The 19,066-nt window shown below is 38.2% G+C and overlaps 1 protein-coding gene across 1 annotated transcript in view; it reads left to right on the plus strand.

Annotated features, from left to right (window-relative positions):
* SNTG2 (syntrophin gamma 2) overlaps window positions 1-19,066 on the plus strand; it is a 247,329-nt gene that overhangs the window by 129,973 nt on the left and 98,290 nt on the right. Inside the window, exons 10-11 of the mRNA XM_034766904.1 lie at window positions 7,918-8,047; window positions 14,110-14,148. Coding sequence (XP_034622795.1) covers window positions 7,918-8,047; window positions 14,110-14,148 — 169 coding nt within the window. The remainder of the gene's footprint in view (window positions 1-7,917; window positions 8,048-14,109; window positions 14,149-19,066) is intronic.

Genomic DNA, 19,066 nt, shown 5'->3' on the forward strand with positions numbered 1-19,066 from the left:
AAGAACCTCACTTCTTCAGATGCAAGTAATGGAAATCTCCAGAGGCAGGTATAAATCAGTATGGAGATAACGAGGTTAGTTCAATCAGGGAGGGTGAGGTGCTCTGCTAGCAGTTGAGGTGTGAACACCAAGGGAGGAGAAACTGCTTCTGTAGTTGGATAGCCATTCATAGTCTTTGTTTAATCCTGATCTGATGGTGTCAAATTTGCAAATGAACTGGAGCTCAGCAGTTTCTCTTTGGAGTCTGGTCCTGAAGTTTTTTGCTGTAAGATGGTTACCTTTACATCTGCTATTGTGTGGCCAGGGAGGTTGAAGTGTTCTCCTACAGGTTTTTGTATATTGCCATTCCTGATATCTGACTTGTGTCCATTTATCCTCTTGCATAGTGACTGTCCAGTTTGGCCAATGTACATAGCAGAGGGGCATTGCTGGCACATGATGGCATATATAACATTGGTGAACATGTAGGTGAATGAGCCGGTGATGTTGTAGCTGATCTGGTTAGATCCTGTGATGGTGTTGCTGGTGTAGATATGTGGGCAGAGTTGGCATCGAGGTTTGTTGCATGGGTTGGTTCCTGAGTTAGAGTTGTTATGGTGCGGTGCGTGGTTGCTGGTGAGAATATGCTTAAGGTTGGCGGGTTGTCTGTGGACGAGGACTGACCTGCCTCCCAAGGTCTGTGAAAGTGAGGGATCATTGTCCAGGATGGGTTGTAGATCACTGATGATGCGTTGGAGAGGTTTAAGCTGAGGACTGTAGGTGATGGCCAGTGGAGTTCTGTTGGTTTCTTTTTTGGGCCTGTCTTGTAGCAGGAGGCTTCTGGGTACACGTCTGGCTCTGTTGATTTATTTCTTTATTTCCTTGTGTGGGTATTGGAGTTTTGAGAATGCTTGGTGAAGATCTTGTAGGTGTTGGTCTCTGTCTGAAGGGTTGGAGCAGATGCGGTTGTACCTCAGAGCTTGGCTGTAGACGATGGATCCTGTGGTGTGTCCCGGGTGGAAGCTGGAGGCATGAAGGTAGGCAACCTGGTGACTCTTACTCCAGAGGGGATCTAATAACTTAAAAGTGAAAAAGCCTTCCAGCCTGCCAGACCTATTAGCACAACATTGAAACTGTTAAAGAGCCATTCAAGTGTTAATGAAGACATTTAACAGGCATTAGCCAAACCCCAGGTATATATGGCCAGTTTCTGAATTTACTGACAAAACCAGTTGTGCATTATTGTAGTATTTACTCAGAACATGTTAGTCTACAGGACCTTAGTTTAAAATTTGCTTTAAAAAAATTTAATATTTCATTAGTGAGTTGGTGAAGATTATAAAATCACATCTCTAAAAATTCCTTGCATTTTTAGATGCACAATCTGAATATTCATCTTTAGCCTTTTATGCTTGAATCTTCAGACATAGTTTTTTAAATAAATCCTTCAAAAGATCACCCTTATCTAAAATACACATTTTAATTTTAATTACTATAGTAAAAAAAAAATGTCCTTCCAAAGTCTTCCTGTCTTGTCTGTCCATCCCTTTTGCCTTTCACCCGCCCTCCCCCTTGAAGAGAGCCCTTAAAGGAACAACACCCCTTTCCTTCCAAATAGCTGGACAAAGTCTTTCCCTTTCTTTATTTCTGACTATCCGATGAACTAGTTTTAAGCGAACCGTCCAGCAAAATCAGTACCTTAGTAAGATATAAAATCCCTTGTTATGCCTAAAATCTTTGGAAACATATTTTTTAAAGTTGGTGAAATTTCATAAACATGTCTATTTTATGTAGATCACACAAAGTAAAATTAGTGTTCCCTTTTTCTAAAAGCAATGCACATTGGTATGAACACTCTAAACTCCTGTGACTGATTAATTTAAAATAATGTCTTTGTTTCAGTGAGTTAAATATGTAGCAATCTGGAATGATTACTTTATGAAGGCTTAAGAGTACATTTAAAATATAAAATCAGCTTAGAAATACTGATTAAGAAAATGTAAAAGAGAGAAAAGCTGCAGCATGTATTCCATAATATTTAATGTTGTATTCAGCAAGACAGTTGATTCACCCTTACTACAAAGTTTGTGCAAATAAATCTCTGACAAACTTCAGGGCATATCAAAAAACCTGTGACTGACATCTTCTATTCCCAAGTTTAGTGCTTTTAATTAGGTACCATGTCCATTCTGTGTGAAGGAGAGGTTACGTGGGTCTCTGCGGGGAACTGTGACTCTCCGTAACCCTGAGGCGGGCCGGGCATCTTGCTATCCTTTGCTGCCTCTTCCTCCCCCTCCCCCCGGCTGCAAGCCCGGGCTGCCGTTGGGCATAGGGGCACCAGTTTAATAATACTTCATAGGGCCTCATAAATCCTAAGGAGGGCCCTGGTCAGCAGACCAACTCCTTCCCACCATCCTCAGGGAATGCATCAGGATCTGTGGCCTCCTGAAGAAGAGGACTAAAAAGGATTCGGGGCCCTGGCAGACCTGCTTGCTTCCCAGTGCAATTACTATAAATCAGTCTTTAAAATATAAAGAGTGAATCTGGAAGGAGCTGACTGTTTTAGATTTTAAACTTCTCTCCCGCAAAAAAGAAAAATTTATGAATAACGTTCTTGGCATTATAGTTCGTCAGTTTGTTTGTAGAAGTTTATCATAGAAAAGAACATTTCTCTGCTTCATATTATGTTAAAAATAACTGTGCTTTAGCACAATAATAATAAACTGTGTAGACAATCTATGCCAGCATTGTCAAAATGTCCCTTCAAAAACCCTTTAGTTTGGAAATTTTAAAGCAGAACTATGGAGAGGGATGCAGTAAATCTGTCATGCATTGTCAGGTTAGAAGTCTGTTTTTCCCAGGCACACATGTTTAAGTCCAATAAGTAGTAACAGGAGTTATGCATGCACGTTACATGGAGAATTGAAAGTCTTTAACAAGTAATCATCTGTCCATAATTTAACCATAAAGTACATGGGGCTTACTGTGGCAGTGACACAGATTAATGCAATTCATTTTTCACAGGTTGTAGACTGTCCTGCTGCCAAAATGCCTATAGGGCAGGAGATGAAATTGTACCTGAACTGGCACCAAACTGACAGGGCAGGCTGGTAATTATTATCTAAATCTAGATTTTACTAGCCATTTTATGGGTCAGGGAATATCTAGAGACACACGTTTTATACCTTGAGATTGAAGGCGTTGACCTACCAAGTCAGCCGTAAAGCCATCATTAAGATAAATGCAGTGTGCCCACAAAGACTTAAATAGAATGGAGCAGGATGGTTTATTACTGAAGACTTTTACCTCTCCCACATGTTCCCATTGTGCTGAAGAAGCTATTAAGAAATAGCATGTGATCCCAATCATCCTAATGATTCCGAATAAACTATAAATAAATGCATTGATTTTGTAAAGTTAATGTTTACTTAACTGTACTGACATCTTTTTTGCCAATTGATTCAATAAGGTGAAAGAAACCAAATCTCATCTGATTTTCTGTATATAAGTTTTTAATTTAATTTCAGCAATCATCTTACACTTTCCAAACAAGCATTGACAATTTTGTTTTGGCTTATGATCTGATTCTGCAAAGGCTTCTGCACATGTTTAAGTTTAAGTACCAGAACATTTCTACTGAGTTCAGTGAGACTACTGTTTTTGCAGATTTCGGGCCCTAATTTGTATAACTGGTAGTTATAGCCAAATACAATATGTTATTATTACAGAACACACAGAGAAATAAACACACTCTATTCACATGCCACCACAAAGCTCACTTCTAGTAGACATAGCTGCATCCTACAGAATGCGGTAGCAATGTGATATACTAAATATGCCATCTTTCAGTCTTTGCATTTTCAGGTAGTCCCTGTTCTCAGGGGGAACCAAACTGGGACTAAGTATTATTTTGATATTTTTTCTATGTATTGGCTCTTATTATTTACACGTCATTCAACCTGTAGACACCCAACACTTACCACACTTAGATTTAATTGAACAATTTGATTGTAAAAGGATTGAGGATTAATGTCAAACATTCATCAGAAAAATACTGACCTAAGTGAACAACAAGCACATATGTGTATGCTTTCCAGTTCTAAAAGTATTTACATCTTTTATATGCCTTTACTCTTTCATGTATCTGACACACAAAAAATACTCTCCCACATCACTCACTTAAAAAATGAAAATTCATCTCATTTATCAGATGATGGTTCAGTAGATTATAGAAAACTTCTCATATGGTGGGCATAGTTAGAAAACTACTTTTTGCCTTGTAACTGGTAAGTAAACTATTACTAATGATATACCCCCATTATAACTGAAAGGAATAGGTACTCATACCAGTAACATCATTGCTCCCAGTACAAAGGAAGACACTTTAATTGTGCCCTCTGCGTGATGTTTATATGTGGCAATCGGAAATAGTGAGAACAAGAAGGAAGAGCATACAAAATGAGTGAATTCAACTGCTGAGTCAATCTTTAACTTTAAAAACAATACTGATGAAGAAAAAAATCAGGTCCCACACACTACACTTTTGTAGGGTTGCCCCGACTGCTCTGTGTCCATTGAGTTACTGGTTCTATTTGAAATAACCAATTTTCAATAATCTCACCTTTAACTGAAGACCAGAAATAGACCCTCATCAGGTTCTCTCTTTTGGGTTCTGAGACCAATTTTCCTTACTCTGACAGGTGAAGATTTAGTATGTGTTCCAGGCCACAGTACAATGGCTGTATATTACACCATGACTTTGGTAACAAAACAAATAATAAAAAAAGATTTCCCCTATGAAATATCTACCCAAGCCAATCCGTTACTGAGTGAACTTTTTCTATGACTTTTGACATGTTCAGAGTACTGAAATACAGAGTATAGGAAGTGACCTGAATCTTTGAGTGGCTTTAAACTATTAGTTAGTATTATTAAATGATTGAAAACACTTTTATTTTAAAATAAAATATATTTTGTTTGCAATAATGTGATCAATATTTTTCTATAAAATCATATTTGTGTTTTGACGCCATCATGATATATCCGTCATTAGCCATGGCAAACAAGCATCCTTGGTCATTTCCCAGAATTATGAAGTGATGCAATTAATTCAGATTACCAAAAAATCAGCAGATTTTAACTTTCATTTATGGAGAGATGAAGTAATACAGAGACCCTACTAGAAAGCTTCTCTGGAAACTCCCATTCTAATCCTGTTATAACCCACACTGATGTAAATAAAAATTCAGTCAAAAGCTACATACACTAATAGGACCAAGTTTCTAGATATTGTTATAAGCAAAGGAGGCACCGAAATCTGATATCAAAACACAGCAAAGAAAACTGGCTTGACCACTGAACAGGACCCCAGGTTAATCTAGTCTGTCTGCCTATTTGTAATTGTGTAGTGGAAAACTTTAAATGGAGGAAATGGCTGCTGTTAGACAAGCATTCAGATGTGTATTAAGGAAACATAATATTAGAGTAAATCCAAAGGACATGACTATTTCAAACACAGCAGGCACCAGCCTTAAAAACCTTGGGATGCCATCTACTGAGATCCCTGGCCTTCAGAGGGGTTGGAATTCAGACCTTTCCCTAACAGCTGGTTTCCCAGTGACTGCTGAAGCTGAGTTCAGATGAGCCTTTCTCTTTATGGTTGTTGGTCCTTTAAATCTGGGGAAGACAAGTAGCCGCAGTGACCATTTTGCATCTAATTAATACAAGCTCAGTTGGGAAATATTAATTTGGGAAATGAATATTCATACCTCTGATTATGTTCTCTCTGTCCTTCTCTTTCTGTAATCTCCTATCTAATAATAATATCCAGTACTTTTATACAGTTTTCATCAGTAGATCTCAAAGTGCTTTACAATGGGTGGTAAATATCATTATCTCCAGTTTACAGATGGGGGAAATGAGACATAGTGTGGTGAAGTTACCTGCCTAGCAGACCAGTGGCAGAGTCAGGAATAGTACCCATGTCTCCTGAATCCCTGTCCAGTGCTCTGTTCACTAGGCCACACTGCCTCTAAGTGGATCTAATTTTATGAAAATAATTGTACTGTACTCATCAGACTCTTGAAGTGTTTTGCAAAATAACTGAAAAGCAAAAAAACACATTTTCCCCTCCTTTTCACCTTGATTTCTTCTCTGGCTCCTCTTTCCATATCCATGTTCTATATTCTTTACTGCTCAACAGTTACTTTGACTGAGACAAGAGAATTAATTGTCAAGATGGAAGCTGCAATCATTCCCAACTTAGCACAAGCATTAGCTTTTAACATTGAAGAAATGCAAAATACCTGGCAGCAATCACTTATTAATTTCACAGTGAGAGTGGATAGCCTTTGGGAGCAGCTTGAGGGTAGAGAACAGCTGGTGGTTACAGTGCAGGGCTCAAACATTACTGTGCAGAAATGCTTGCAGTCATTAGAAAATAAAGTTATGATCTGGGAGAAAATAATGAAGATAATGAAAAAGGTAATAGACACAACAAGATAAGGATAATTGGACTGCCCGAGGGAACAGAAAGCCAAGATCTCGTGGAGTTCTTTTTCTGGCTACAAATACTTGAAATCCAGGAAAAGGGGACAGATTCAAATAAAAAGAGCAGACTCTGATATTTTGGCAAGGATGGCATGTGCCTGAGATCAATAATAGTTGAACTGCATAACTATAGAGACAGAGAGCTGTGGCAATTAACATTAAAAATGTTAAATACTAAAGGGCAAATATATCCTTCTTCCAAGACTTTTCTCCACATCTGCAGCACCACTGTTTTCCCTGTGCCACCTACACAAAACAGAAATATGGTCTTTCTCATTCAATTCAACTTTCCCTAAAACACAGACATAAAAGATTAGACTCTCTCAACTTGATCCTCCTGACAGACCTAAAGAAGAAATGCTAGTATGCTACAGTGATAGACATATTAGAGATGTGTGGATATGTGGCCTCTCAGAGCCAATGATGCTATCTCTGACCTGAGTTCTTTGGGGGTAATCATGCAGTACAAGTCTTTCAAGATCTGAAGGTCTTCAGTCTCTTCTACTGGGCAGCATAAATTACAGGTCCATCAGTTATATCATTTAAGTGTGATGTGTTCAGTGATTGTTACTTTCTGGTCAAGAATACTTTGTCATCCCAAAGTAGGTAAAATTCTGTAAGTTGACTCATCTGTTGAAGTGGAGACTTTCACGTTGCATTGAGGTTTTTATCTTTAGTTTGAGTCAGAGATGAGTGTCATGGGCTTTTGTAGAGTGATTTAAAGTGGGTATGTAAAGTTCTTATAAGTCTTGGTAATGTCACAATATCTACTCAGTGTAAAGCAGTGACACACAAGCTTTATCAGCCAAATAGCTACTTTGTTTGTGAACACAGTCTCCTAGGTAGAGAAGAATGTAACATGTTTAGTCTGGTCTATATTTTCAACGGTGGCTAGTGATTTGGGGTGCCTCAATTTTTGGGTGCTCATATTGAGACCCTTTGAAGAAATATAAAGTATTCGGATTTTCACTTCTTAGCACTTCAAGAAATTAAAAATAGATGAAGATATTTGCTTTGTGATTCATGTTGTAAGTGTTTAGAGTATCAAACATTTATTTTGGTGGAAAGAGGTTGCACAATTGTTTACTTAGATTTAATTGATGCATCCTTAATGAAATATCTTAAGCTTAGTGATTATATACATATAAGTATACAACAATAAGTGAATAATTAATCAAAACATGTAAACTTTGATAAAGATAAACCATTTACTGTGTCTGTGTTTCCTGATGCTGTAGTAGATTATTATTCCCCTTTTCTGTTGCTTTTCTCTCTGTTTGTAATTTTGCAAAATGAAACTTTTAAAAAGTTCTAAAGATCAGATGAAGATTGAGAACTATTGGATTGTTTATGAAAACTTTGTTATACACATATTTCTTTTTACTGCAGATCTAATGCATTTGAAGTGCTTGCACTCGATGGAGTTAGTACCGGGATACTTCAGTTTTATACAGCGCAGGAGTGTGCTGACTGGCTGAGAGCATTATCAACTAACATCTCTGATTTGACACTTCAAAATGTACGTTACTTTCTGCATATTTTCCTGAATTAGCTATATTTAAGTTATTTTTAATTTCCCAAGCATAGTATAATAATTTGTATATAAGGTATAATATGTAAAACAAAAGAATGAGGGGGAAGAAACGAAATTGTAGTAGCATAACACTTTACCTTGAAGTCTCCAAGAAAATACAACCTTATTATATAATAGAGAACACAGAATCTCAAGGTGACTTTTTATTACTTTCAAAAAATTTGTAGGGCCCAATCGGAAAAGTCTTTTCATTGACTTCATTGAGTTTTGGATGAGGCCTAAATGTATTCTTTTTAAATTCTTGCAGTTAAAGTATGCTTGAAATCTGGTTTCAGAAGTTTGCATTACTTGTTTTGGAAATATGTGAAGAGAAACTTTGTAACTAAAGCAGTGTAATTTAGGGCTGGTCTATATGCAGTTTTTCTACTGCTATAATGAGTTTAGAAAGTGATGTAGCTAAAGCATTACAATCCCCTAGTGTGGTCTCTGGTAAAAAGGTGCTTGTATCAGAATTAACATATTGCTGTAAATTTAAAAATAAAGTTTGTAATGCTGGGGCTCGCGGCTTCAGCCCTATGGGGCACACCTGCCAGGGCTTGGGTTTTTGCCCTGCAGCAAGGTAGTAGGCCTTGAGGCTTCTGCCCCATGGGAGGCACCTGAACACCACCACCCTGCCAGAGGGCAGAAGCACCGAGCTCCCCTCCCCACCAATCTGTTAGGCAGAGAAGGGGGGCATGGTGGGCTCCGGGAGCTGGCCTTTAACTGTAAAAGGGCTGCATGTGGTTTGCAAGTCACGGTTTGGCCACCCCTGCTATATACCACAATATTTCATATCTCCACCAACCTTCTGTTACTGATCACCAGAGTAACACAATAGTACATCTGATGTGCATGTACATTCCCTTTCCTCACTGGGAAGGATATGATCAAATTCCCTTAACAGGCTGTGTCAGACCTGCAGTCTGGGAAACATCTCAACAAGCCTGAAAATTAAGCATTGCTCTGTTTGGAATATACTTTACTGGTCATCAGTACATACAGCAGAGTGAGAGTTCAACCAAAAAGGATCTATTTAGATGCCACACTGATGCCAGGAGACAATATTAATATCGGCAATACCAGCATAGGTCTTTCATCACAATCAGGAACTTCTGCTAGTTGCAAAGCAGTGACCTAATTTACAGAAACGTTTTCAGCAAAGTCAGGCTGTCAGGGGACCTGGGGTGGCAATGTTATCTTTGAGTACAGAGGAAGTCAGCTGTTATCTAGCCACAGGAAGATACCTGGGAATGTCAGTGTGTCTACCAATAGCACGTGTCTGAATTGTTCTGATGCTACTGTGCAGACAGTTATTTCTGAGGAGAAAGATGCAGAGGAGGGGCATGGAAGAGGAACTAAAGGGTCATGGTGGGGAAGAACAGGATATGGAGGAGGAGAATAAATTGACTCTTTCAGCACTACTAATTACTGCACAATACATAATGAGCTTCATGTGAAAAGCCTGATAGTAACTGTCATATTTACAAACAGAACACATGCTGCAGTTTTCCTGAAGAAGTCCTCTCCCCATCCCATTTCCCAAGTTCTTTTGCATTTCCCATTATCCTTTCCATCAGTGTGGCACTCTGTGCTTCATCCCCTTCCCTTTTGCCCCACATGCTGGATATTTAGGTTTGGAAGAAGAAGGAAGCAGAGGAGAACAGAGCTGCTCTGATTTCTCAAAGCACCCCCTTCGAGGGGGAGAAAGATGCTCTGCTCTGATCTCTTTATAGTACTCTGCTCCCCAACACATCCTGTAGCCCCTAAGGGGAGAGAAGGAACAGGAGCCAACAGGGGAACTGAGACTATGCTGAGCTAGCAGCATAAGAAGGAACCTGACCTCCATCCACTTCTCTCTCAATTTGTATAGTCAAAGGGTCTCCTGTAGGCTGAGTTGACAATACTGTTAAACTGGAGAGTTTTTGGGAGGGAGTTCTGTAGAATAGCTCAGAATTAATCATATCTTGTAGGACTGGAAGGGACCTCGAGAGGTCATCTGGTCCAGTCCCCTGCATTCTCGCCATAGTATACAGTTAGCCATGTATTAAATCACTTGTGATTTTTATTAACTCTTCTCACAGCTCTTAATTGCTATTATCCTAAACACAGCACAGAGCATCAGGATAAGGGTATTATTGGCAGCACACCTGGCAACACCTGGTTGCCTGTGTGTTTCTACTATAGAGGCCCATTTCAAAGTACTTACACTTTTCTCAATATTGTACCTCTTTTACCTAAAATTAATATGTTCTCTTTTATAAAATTAAATCAAAAATTGCTTTGAAAACCATTGTTTCTGTATCATTTTATTAAACAGCCCTAAAGCCTCGGTAGAAGATTAAATAAACTTAAAATTTGGCCTCAGAATAGGGACATAATTCCTAGATCATGGATGTATCTTTCATCTGATCAGTGAACACTGGATATGAGTTGGATGAGTTTAAAAAATTGTCCTTTATGCCTGTATATTGGGTGAAAAGTGATAACATTATATAACCCAAAATTCCACCGACGGTTTATATGTATGTATATAGAGAGTAAGGTGAAACTCCCATTGAGTAGATAACATTTCATGTTTTCAATAAATGCACAAGTGTGCCAAACAAAGCACAATGAAATTTCAGGAGTACTAGGCAGAGGATTATGGAATATGATCTGTGAAACTGCATATGAATGGAGACAGAAGCCAAGGAATCTTGCTTTCCTACCCACACTAGGTGTGGTGGATGTGGATTAAGGCAGGTCCATGAAAAAATCCTGACTACTGCTATAACCCATAAAAATCGCACATGGAATAAGGCAAAGATTTCTGCCTCATGGATTGCACCTTATAAATTACACAGTGTTCTGCTGCTGTCTAGAAAGTAGTAGCACATGAGAGTAGACAACTAGAGGCTTCCTCACCCCTAATCCCAACACCCACAAAAAGTTGAAGGATTGCATTATAAATAAAGGAAACATTGAGTTGGAACAGAAGCTCATTTATTTCATTTTATTAAAGTGGACAAATTTAGTCAAACTACTCATTAAAATGATATTCAGCAGCTATTATTTTATTATATTTTAACTAGTGCCTCTGCTGAATAAAAATGTATACATCCCTGTAGCACATGATGGAATTTCTCTGCTTCTTTATTTTTTTTTATAAACATTAATTCCATACAGAAAAAAAAACTACATTAAAAATAGAGGTTGCAAAAGGAAGCACTCAGAAGTCAGGAAGTGACAAAGATAAGGTTGCATGTGCAACCGTGAACTTCCCCAAAGTGAATGGATGACAATATAGTAATTATAGGATCACTTATTTGTTTTCTCCAGGTTCCCTGTATCACTTCACTCTTTGGCTAGTGAACTGGGCTAGGGTCCAAAGAATCCTTTCTTATTCATTGTACTAATTGTATGGTGTGTCATGAATGAGGCTGTTGTCCACAGTACTGATCCATGGTACTGATCTAATGTATTTTACAAATACATTAGAAGCAAGAGGAAGACCAAGGACAGAGTAGGCCCGTTATTCAATGAGGGGAGGAAAGACAATATCAAAATATGTGAAAATGGCAGAGATGCTTAATGACTTCTTTGTTTCGGTTTTCACTAAGAAGGTTGGTGGTGATTGGACGTCTAACATAGTGAATGCCAGTGAAAATGAGATAGGATCAGAATCTAAAATAGGGAAAGAACAAGTCAAAAATTACTTAGACAAGTTGGATGTCTTCAAATCACCAGGGCCTGATGAAATACATCCTAAAATACTCAAGGAGCTGATTGAGGAGATATCTGAGCCATTAGCAATTATCTTTGAAAAGTTATGGAAGATGGGAGACATTCCAGAAGACTGGAAAAGGGCAAATATAGTGCCTATCTATAAGACGGGAAATAAGGACAACCCGGGGATTTACAGACCAGTCAGCTTAACTTCTGTACTTGGAAAGATAATGGAGCAAATAATTTAAGCAATCAATTTGCAAACACCTAGAATATATTAAGGTGATAAATAACAGTCAGCATGGATTTGTCAAGAACAATCATGTCAAACCAACCTGACAGCAAGGTAGGCCTTGTGGATGGAAGGAAGCAGTAGATGTGGTATATCTTGACTTTAGTAAGGCTTTTGATACTGTCTCGCATGACCGTCTCATATACAAACTAGGGAAATACAACATAGATGGAGCTACTATAAGGTGGGTGCATAACTGGTTGGAAAATCATTCCCAGAGAATAGTTATCAGTGGTTCACAGTCATGGAAGGGTATAACAAGTGGGGTCCCACAGGGATCGGTTCTGGATCTGGTTCTGTTCAATATCTTCATCAATGATTTAGATAATGGCATAGAGAGTACACTTATAAAGTTTGCGACCGATACCAGGCTGGGAGGGGTTGCAAGTGTTTTGGAGGCTAGGATTAAAATTCAAAACGATCTGGACAAACTGGAGAAATGGTCTGAAGTAAATAGGATGAAATTCAATAAAGACAAATGCAAAGTATTCCACTTAGGAAGGAACAATCAGTTGCTCACATACAAAATGGGAAATGACTGCCTAGGAAGGAGTACTGCAGAAAGGGATCTGGGGGTCATAGTGGATCACAAGTTAAAGTCAACATGTAACTCCGTTGCAAAAGAAGCAAACATCATTCTGGGATGTATTAGCAGGAGTATTGTAAGGAAGACACGAGAAGTAATTCTTCCGCTCTACTCTGCACTGATTAGGCCTCAACAGGAGTATTGTGTCTAGTTCTGGGTGCCACATTTCAGGAAAGATGAGGACAAATTGGAGAAAATCCAGAGAAGCGCAACAAAAATGATTAAAGGTCTAGAAAACATGACCTATGAGGGAAGATTGAAAAAATTGGGTTTGTTTAGTCTGGAGAAGAGAAGTCTGAGAGGGGACATGATAACAGTTTTCAAGTACATAAAAGGTTGTTACAAGGAGGAGGGAGAAAAAAATGTTCTTCTTAACCTCTGAGGATAGGACAAGAAGCAATGGGCTTAAATTACAGCAAGGGTTTAGGTTGGACATTAGGAAAAACTTCATAACTGTCAGAGTGGTTAAGCACTGAAATAAATTGCCTAGTGAGGTTGTGGAATCTCCATCATTGGTGATTTTTAAGTGCAGGTTGGACAAACACCTGTCAGGAATGGTCTAGATAATACTTAGACCTGCCTTGAGTGCAGGCGACAGGACTAGATGACCTCTCGAGGTCCCTTCCAGTTCTATGATTTTATGGTAACCTTGCCACGAGCACATCCCAACTGCTATAAAATAAAAATTACAGTAATGATTTTTCTTCCTTCTCAGTCTGTAGGAGAAATAGGTTGATTAGTTTATAGGAGTCTTATACTTAGGGCAGTGAACTGAGGTCCAGGAGACTAGGTTCTGTCCCTACAACTACTGCAGTCTACATGTGCAATTTTGGACTAGTCATTTAATCTCTCTGTATTTAAGTTCTGTTTCTGCCGTATAGTAGTAATTACATTTCACTTAAAAGGAGTGAAATCTATCAAAAGTGTCAGGGAGACATAGAAAAGTCTAAATCAACAAAACTCCATATTCGGTGCAGTCAGTTGAATGTTGTACAGCAAGAGAGATGTGCAGCTTCACATTGAACAATGAACTAAAGAGAAATATTGAACAACTACCTTCATCTCTGTCTCATTCCAAATTGTGCACTGAGGCAAAACACCTAAGCACATTCTTAACTTCAAAGTGCTTAAACTCTTTGTTGAATTGGGGAGCAAGTGAGGAAGGTAATATGTATTTAAAGAGTGCATTTTAACGCCGTCACATGAGGGGCAGAGCTAAATTTATATAGGCAATCTTAATTTTGTCAGTTCCTGACTTTTGAGGGCTTCATTTTGCAACCTTAATTTTCTTTTAATGTTGTATTTTTGTATAGAAACGTATATAAATGTGTATTAAATATGTCCTTGAAAATGAAATAATATGACAAATGATAGCAGCAATATATTAATCACTCTGACTATTCTTTAATCTCTGTTTTTCTGCAGATGAAAATGGCAAATAAATGCTGCTCTCTATCAGACCAGGTAAGATTTTAATTGTATTGTCCATAAATATATACCATTAATTAAATCTCTTTAAAAATTGCTGGGAAAAAAATCTGCTCCGTGCAATTGCATTAGGATGCAAAAATTTTGGAGCTACATGTAGACATATACTCAGATTGCAAGTTCTAAATATACATTTTCTTTAGGCAAAACAGGTTTTAGATTCTGAGGGCCCTACTTAACATAAAAGAATCTCATTAATTCACACTAGTAACTAAAAACATCTATTGCAGATTAACCCAGTTTGTAAATTAGAAAGTAAGCACAAACATAATAGTAAAAAGTAAGGATACTCCATTACAAATGCACTCTCTTCATTTACTTTGAAAAGTATAATTTCAGTTTTCCTCCACAATTGTAATAGTCTAGCAAGTGAATTGCATTCTGTTTTATACAAATATTGAAATCTTAGTAATATGATCTATCATTGCAGCAGCCTGCTATTAAATCCTTGCTGAGAAATGGGGAGTGACCACTTTTTGTTTTTATGAGTTGTTTTATGGGTTTTCAGATTGGTGAAGTGAGAATTAGCCAGGTTATACTTCTAGAATGGAAATGATGTTCATAAACTGAACTGTACTGCAATCAAAGGCTGATTCTAAAATCATTCTAAAACCTGTTAGAGTCAAACATAAGTTTGTTATGTAATTAACAACTCACATATTAGTTCATCTCTTACTTCGTTTTGTCATCTTGTTTGTAAAATCTTGTTGGGAGATTTATAGAAACTTTTAAGAGGTTTATCAAATTTCTAACCCACTAGCAATTTTTGTATCTAGGAAACCACTTCACTTTTCTTATAGGAGAATCAATGTTATGCAGAATTAAATGACTCGAGAGCTATTAAAGAATTTTAAGTGCAATAGGGAATGAGCCCAAAAGTTACATCAAAAACAAAATGAATGGATGTTCCATTGAAACTTTAGTTTCTCACATAGTTTGTCCTGGTGAAACAGCCTAATATGAATAACATATATAATTAACAATAGCAAAAAAAATCATTGGAACTAGATGTCCGTTGCTAGATTATCTCTTGATTACTGATATTTAAGCAAATATTTGCAGTGAAGAATACGCATCTTAAGACTCGTTTTTGAAGTACTGCTATTTATTTAAATGACTATCCAATAAGGGTTGATGAGCGATATTCTGTATAATTGGTTTGCCTACCTGTGGTACTATATCAATAACAAATACTACTAATAATGTAATTTGTGCTCCCATTGGTACCTAATGCACTTGGGAAGCACTTTTATGGATCTGTGTGGATGCTAAAATCAAGCATAGACTCAATAATAGCATCTGTTTTATAACTTACTATGTGAAAAGTTGAATAAGAAATTCTGTTTGTATTTTATTAATTAGCAAAGGGGCAAATCTTGGACACTGCCTGTGCATGAAATTCCCATTGAAATCAACAGGAGTTTCACTGAAGGAGGGTTTGCAGGATTCGGTGCAAATGCTGTAGTTCAAGATATTAAAGGGATAAGGACAATGGGGCAGAGTTAAAGATGAGCTTTCCCCCTTAATTCCTGACTTTTGCAAGTGGTTGATTTCTTAATTTTAATGTTGCATCAATATGAATTTAGTACATATACCTTTGTTTTTCAAAAGAAATACTTTTCTCTGCAATATTTGATAGAGCAATGCTGTTTCCATTCAAGATGCCAAACATATTATAAGAAACTAAATCAGAATATTAATTTTAGAAACAGCAAAAGCTAAGGTATGCCTATAAATGACTCTGCTGGGGAAGGTACTGTACAAAAAGGGAAAAGAAAACGAAGATTATATAGAACTTGGCAAGATGAAGTGAATAAAAGAACAACAATATGACTTTGAAATGTGCTATGAAATTGAGCCCTAAAGAAATGTTCAACCAAATATGAAACTCTTGTGTACATTTCACCAGGGAATGTGGTTATTTGGACTTGGGAAAGAAAACTTTGCAGTAATAAATGAAAATGGTGGGCAGGAGAGGATTTAAGATGCTTAAGATTAATGGAGGCTATCAGTGCTAAACTACATAGGTTTGTGAATCTATACTGTTTCTTAGGGCATCTGACTGTAAAGGGGAATAAAACTTACAGGGTACGTGATGAAAAAAATATTTGAGAAACTGAAGGAGATTTGAAAAGCTACTTTGATGTGAATTTGTGGAAGGATATTTGTGTATTTTAAGGCTTGGAAATACTTACAAAAATAAGATGGAAGCTTTCTGTGGAGTTTGCTTGTTTGTTTGTTTGTGATCATGAGCATTCCTGTGTAGTTAGCTAGGGTATATGGCTTTCATTTCTATTTCATTCTGGGACCACAGTTTTCCCCACTAGCTTTAAACCCCCAAGTTCATTTATCATATTATTGTCTTCTGAAGACTCTACCTATGCTTGCCCTGTCAGTGTAGGTACTCCACCTTTCCGACAGGTGGTAGCTGTGTCGATGGGAGAAGCCCTCTTGTCAGCATAGAGCTCTCTACACCGGGGGGTTAGGTCGGTATGTACTTCATCACACCTTCATTGTCACCTTCACTTTGCATTAGAACCTGAAATAAGACATTGCATCTGTGTTGAAAACCAACCTAATCTTAATGACAGCAGTTTATTCTAGACACTGTGTGCTCATGCTAGGGTGAGAAATGCCTTGGAGAGAACTGTGGTGTTGGGGACTATTCTTTTAGTGTCCGGACTTCCAGATATGAAGTGGGGTATTGTAGAAGCTCATGTTGTTGTTATGCACAGTCAGTTGAAACAGGTAACAGAATAAAGCAGATCTTTTTTCTAGCACCTTAAGCACTGAAGGATCACTGAACATCACAGAGTACCAGGAGTAAAAAGGAAAATACCTAGACTGGAAGAATAGAGCAGTTAAAAGCTCCACCCAATGAAACTCTCTTGAAACATGGAAGATAACTGGAGAAGCTTTAAAGAGCACTTTATACTATATCTGCAAGCAATGGATGCCAGCAAGAAAGATAACAGTGAGAAGGTAGCCTTATTTCTGATAATAGCTAGTTCTGAAGCACTTGGTATGTTTAATAGTTTTCAGTTAACTTAGGCAGGGGCTAACTATGAAACTGTACTACAAAAATTTGATGGGTACTGCACTTCACATCAAAATGAAACATGAGAGAGATATTTTTAAACAGGTAGTACAAAAAGAAGGTGAAACCATAGAAGAGTTTGTTACTGATCTAAGGCTGAAGAGCCAATCTTGCAATTTTGGGGAGCTGAGTCTCTGACAAGAGGCCAGAACGTGGCTGGGATCCGGAATAAAATACTCAGAGATGGACTACTGGAAGAAGAAACTCTTGACAGAGCAATTAAAATTTGCCAAGCAAAGAAAGTTATGCAGTCCTTATGGAGGATGGACACTGCTCTGACACTATAGCCATGATAGAGAATCCCAAATACCACATGAAAAGAATCATGAGGCAGAAAAACATGTGGACCTCAAAGTTGGAGTCAAGGAAAAACAGCGAATGGATTTACACACACTGTGGCAACCAAGCAGGAGTGGTGACTGAACATTTGCCAACTCCATTGTCTTATAAAAATCCTTGGAGTTACTTGGGACCAATAGATCACCAATAATGAGATCCTTGAAAGAACCAGCCTACAGTCTATGCACACTATGCTAGACATTCACAGGCTTTGCTGGATGGGACACATGGAGCACATGCCTCAAGATCATCTGCCATGCTCTATGGCCAACTTACCAACTGCCTGAGACACAGAGGAAGGCCAAAGCTCTGATACAGTGTCAAGGTCAAGCAAGGTCTCAAGAAATTTAGCATTCCCATTGAAAACTGGGAAAATCCTGCCCACAATAGCTGAGTTTGGAGAAGCCAGGATAAGGCTGGTACAGCCACTATGGAGAGCCATCAGAAAGCCCAGGCTGAGGCCCGCAGGTGAGCCAGGAAACAGAGTATTCAATTTCCATCTGGCAAGTGGACCTGTAGCCACTGTGGGAAGGTTTGCTGCTCATGCATCTTTTCCCAGGCCATTGCTAAGAACCTCTGACAGACTAACTTTGTTGTGTCTCCTTTCATCTGTCAAGATGTTGGACAGCCCTGGCAATCAATGTGAGCCACGACAATTTCTGGCATATAGGAAAAGATGCAAGAAATACAATGGACTAAATCACTTCGCAAGAATTTGCAAACACCAGAAGACTATGCACAGCATGGACAAAGAGGACAAGTGCTAGCTCAGCTGAATTATCCATAAGAGCAATGGACAATGTTGCAGTGGAAGCTGAAAGCAAATTAGACATTTATTAATTTTAAATTGAATGTGGGTGCAGAAGCCATTGTGTGGCCAAGAACAGTGTCGTTAGTACTAAAAGAAACACCACAGGTATTGGAGGGTAAAATTCAGGTCTTACAGTGGTAAGCTTATCCCCACTAAAGATATAAGTGAACGAGATGTATGGGTAAATAACATACTGAAAATCATATGATTTGTAATAGTAGCAGGGAGAGGAGATCCTCTTATCGGTTAAAAGTGTGTCAGGCCCTTGGTCTTATCAAGAGGGTACCCTTTGTAGAGGGACGGGGGATTTAACAAGAGTTTGAGGACATCTTCCAAGGGATAGGGAAATTCTCAACAGAGCACAGAAAAAAATTTAAAGAACCCACTGCCCAACAATTCATGTCCCCAAAAGAGTTCCCTTTGTCTTAAAGAGGAGGCAAAAAGACCTCAATAGGCTCATTGCTCTGGGAATCATAGAGCAAGAGAAGAATTGACAGAGTGGGTACATTTGTTGGTCATTGTCGGGAGAAAAAAGATGGAACTCTTCACTTATGTAGAGATCCATAAGAATTAAAAAAAATAATAATAAAGGGAACATTTTTGTACTAAATGCAAGGGGAGAAATTTTGGGGGTATGACTGGTGCTA

This window comes from Trachemys scripta, chromosome 3 (genome assembly GCF_013100865.1).
Source record: "Trachemys scripta elegans isolate TJP31775 chromosome 3, CAS_Tse_1.0, whole genome shotgun sequence".
In the NCBI taxonomy this organism is placed as follows: Eukaryota; Metazoa; Chordata; order Testudines; family Emydidae; genus Trachemys; species Trachemys scripta.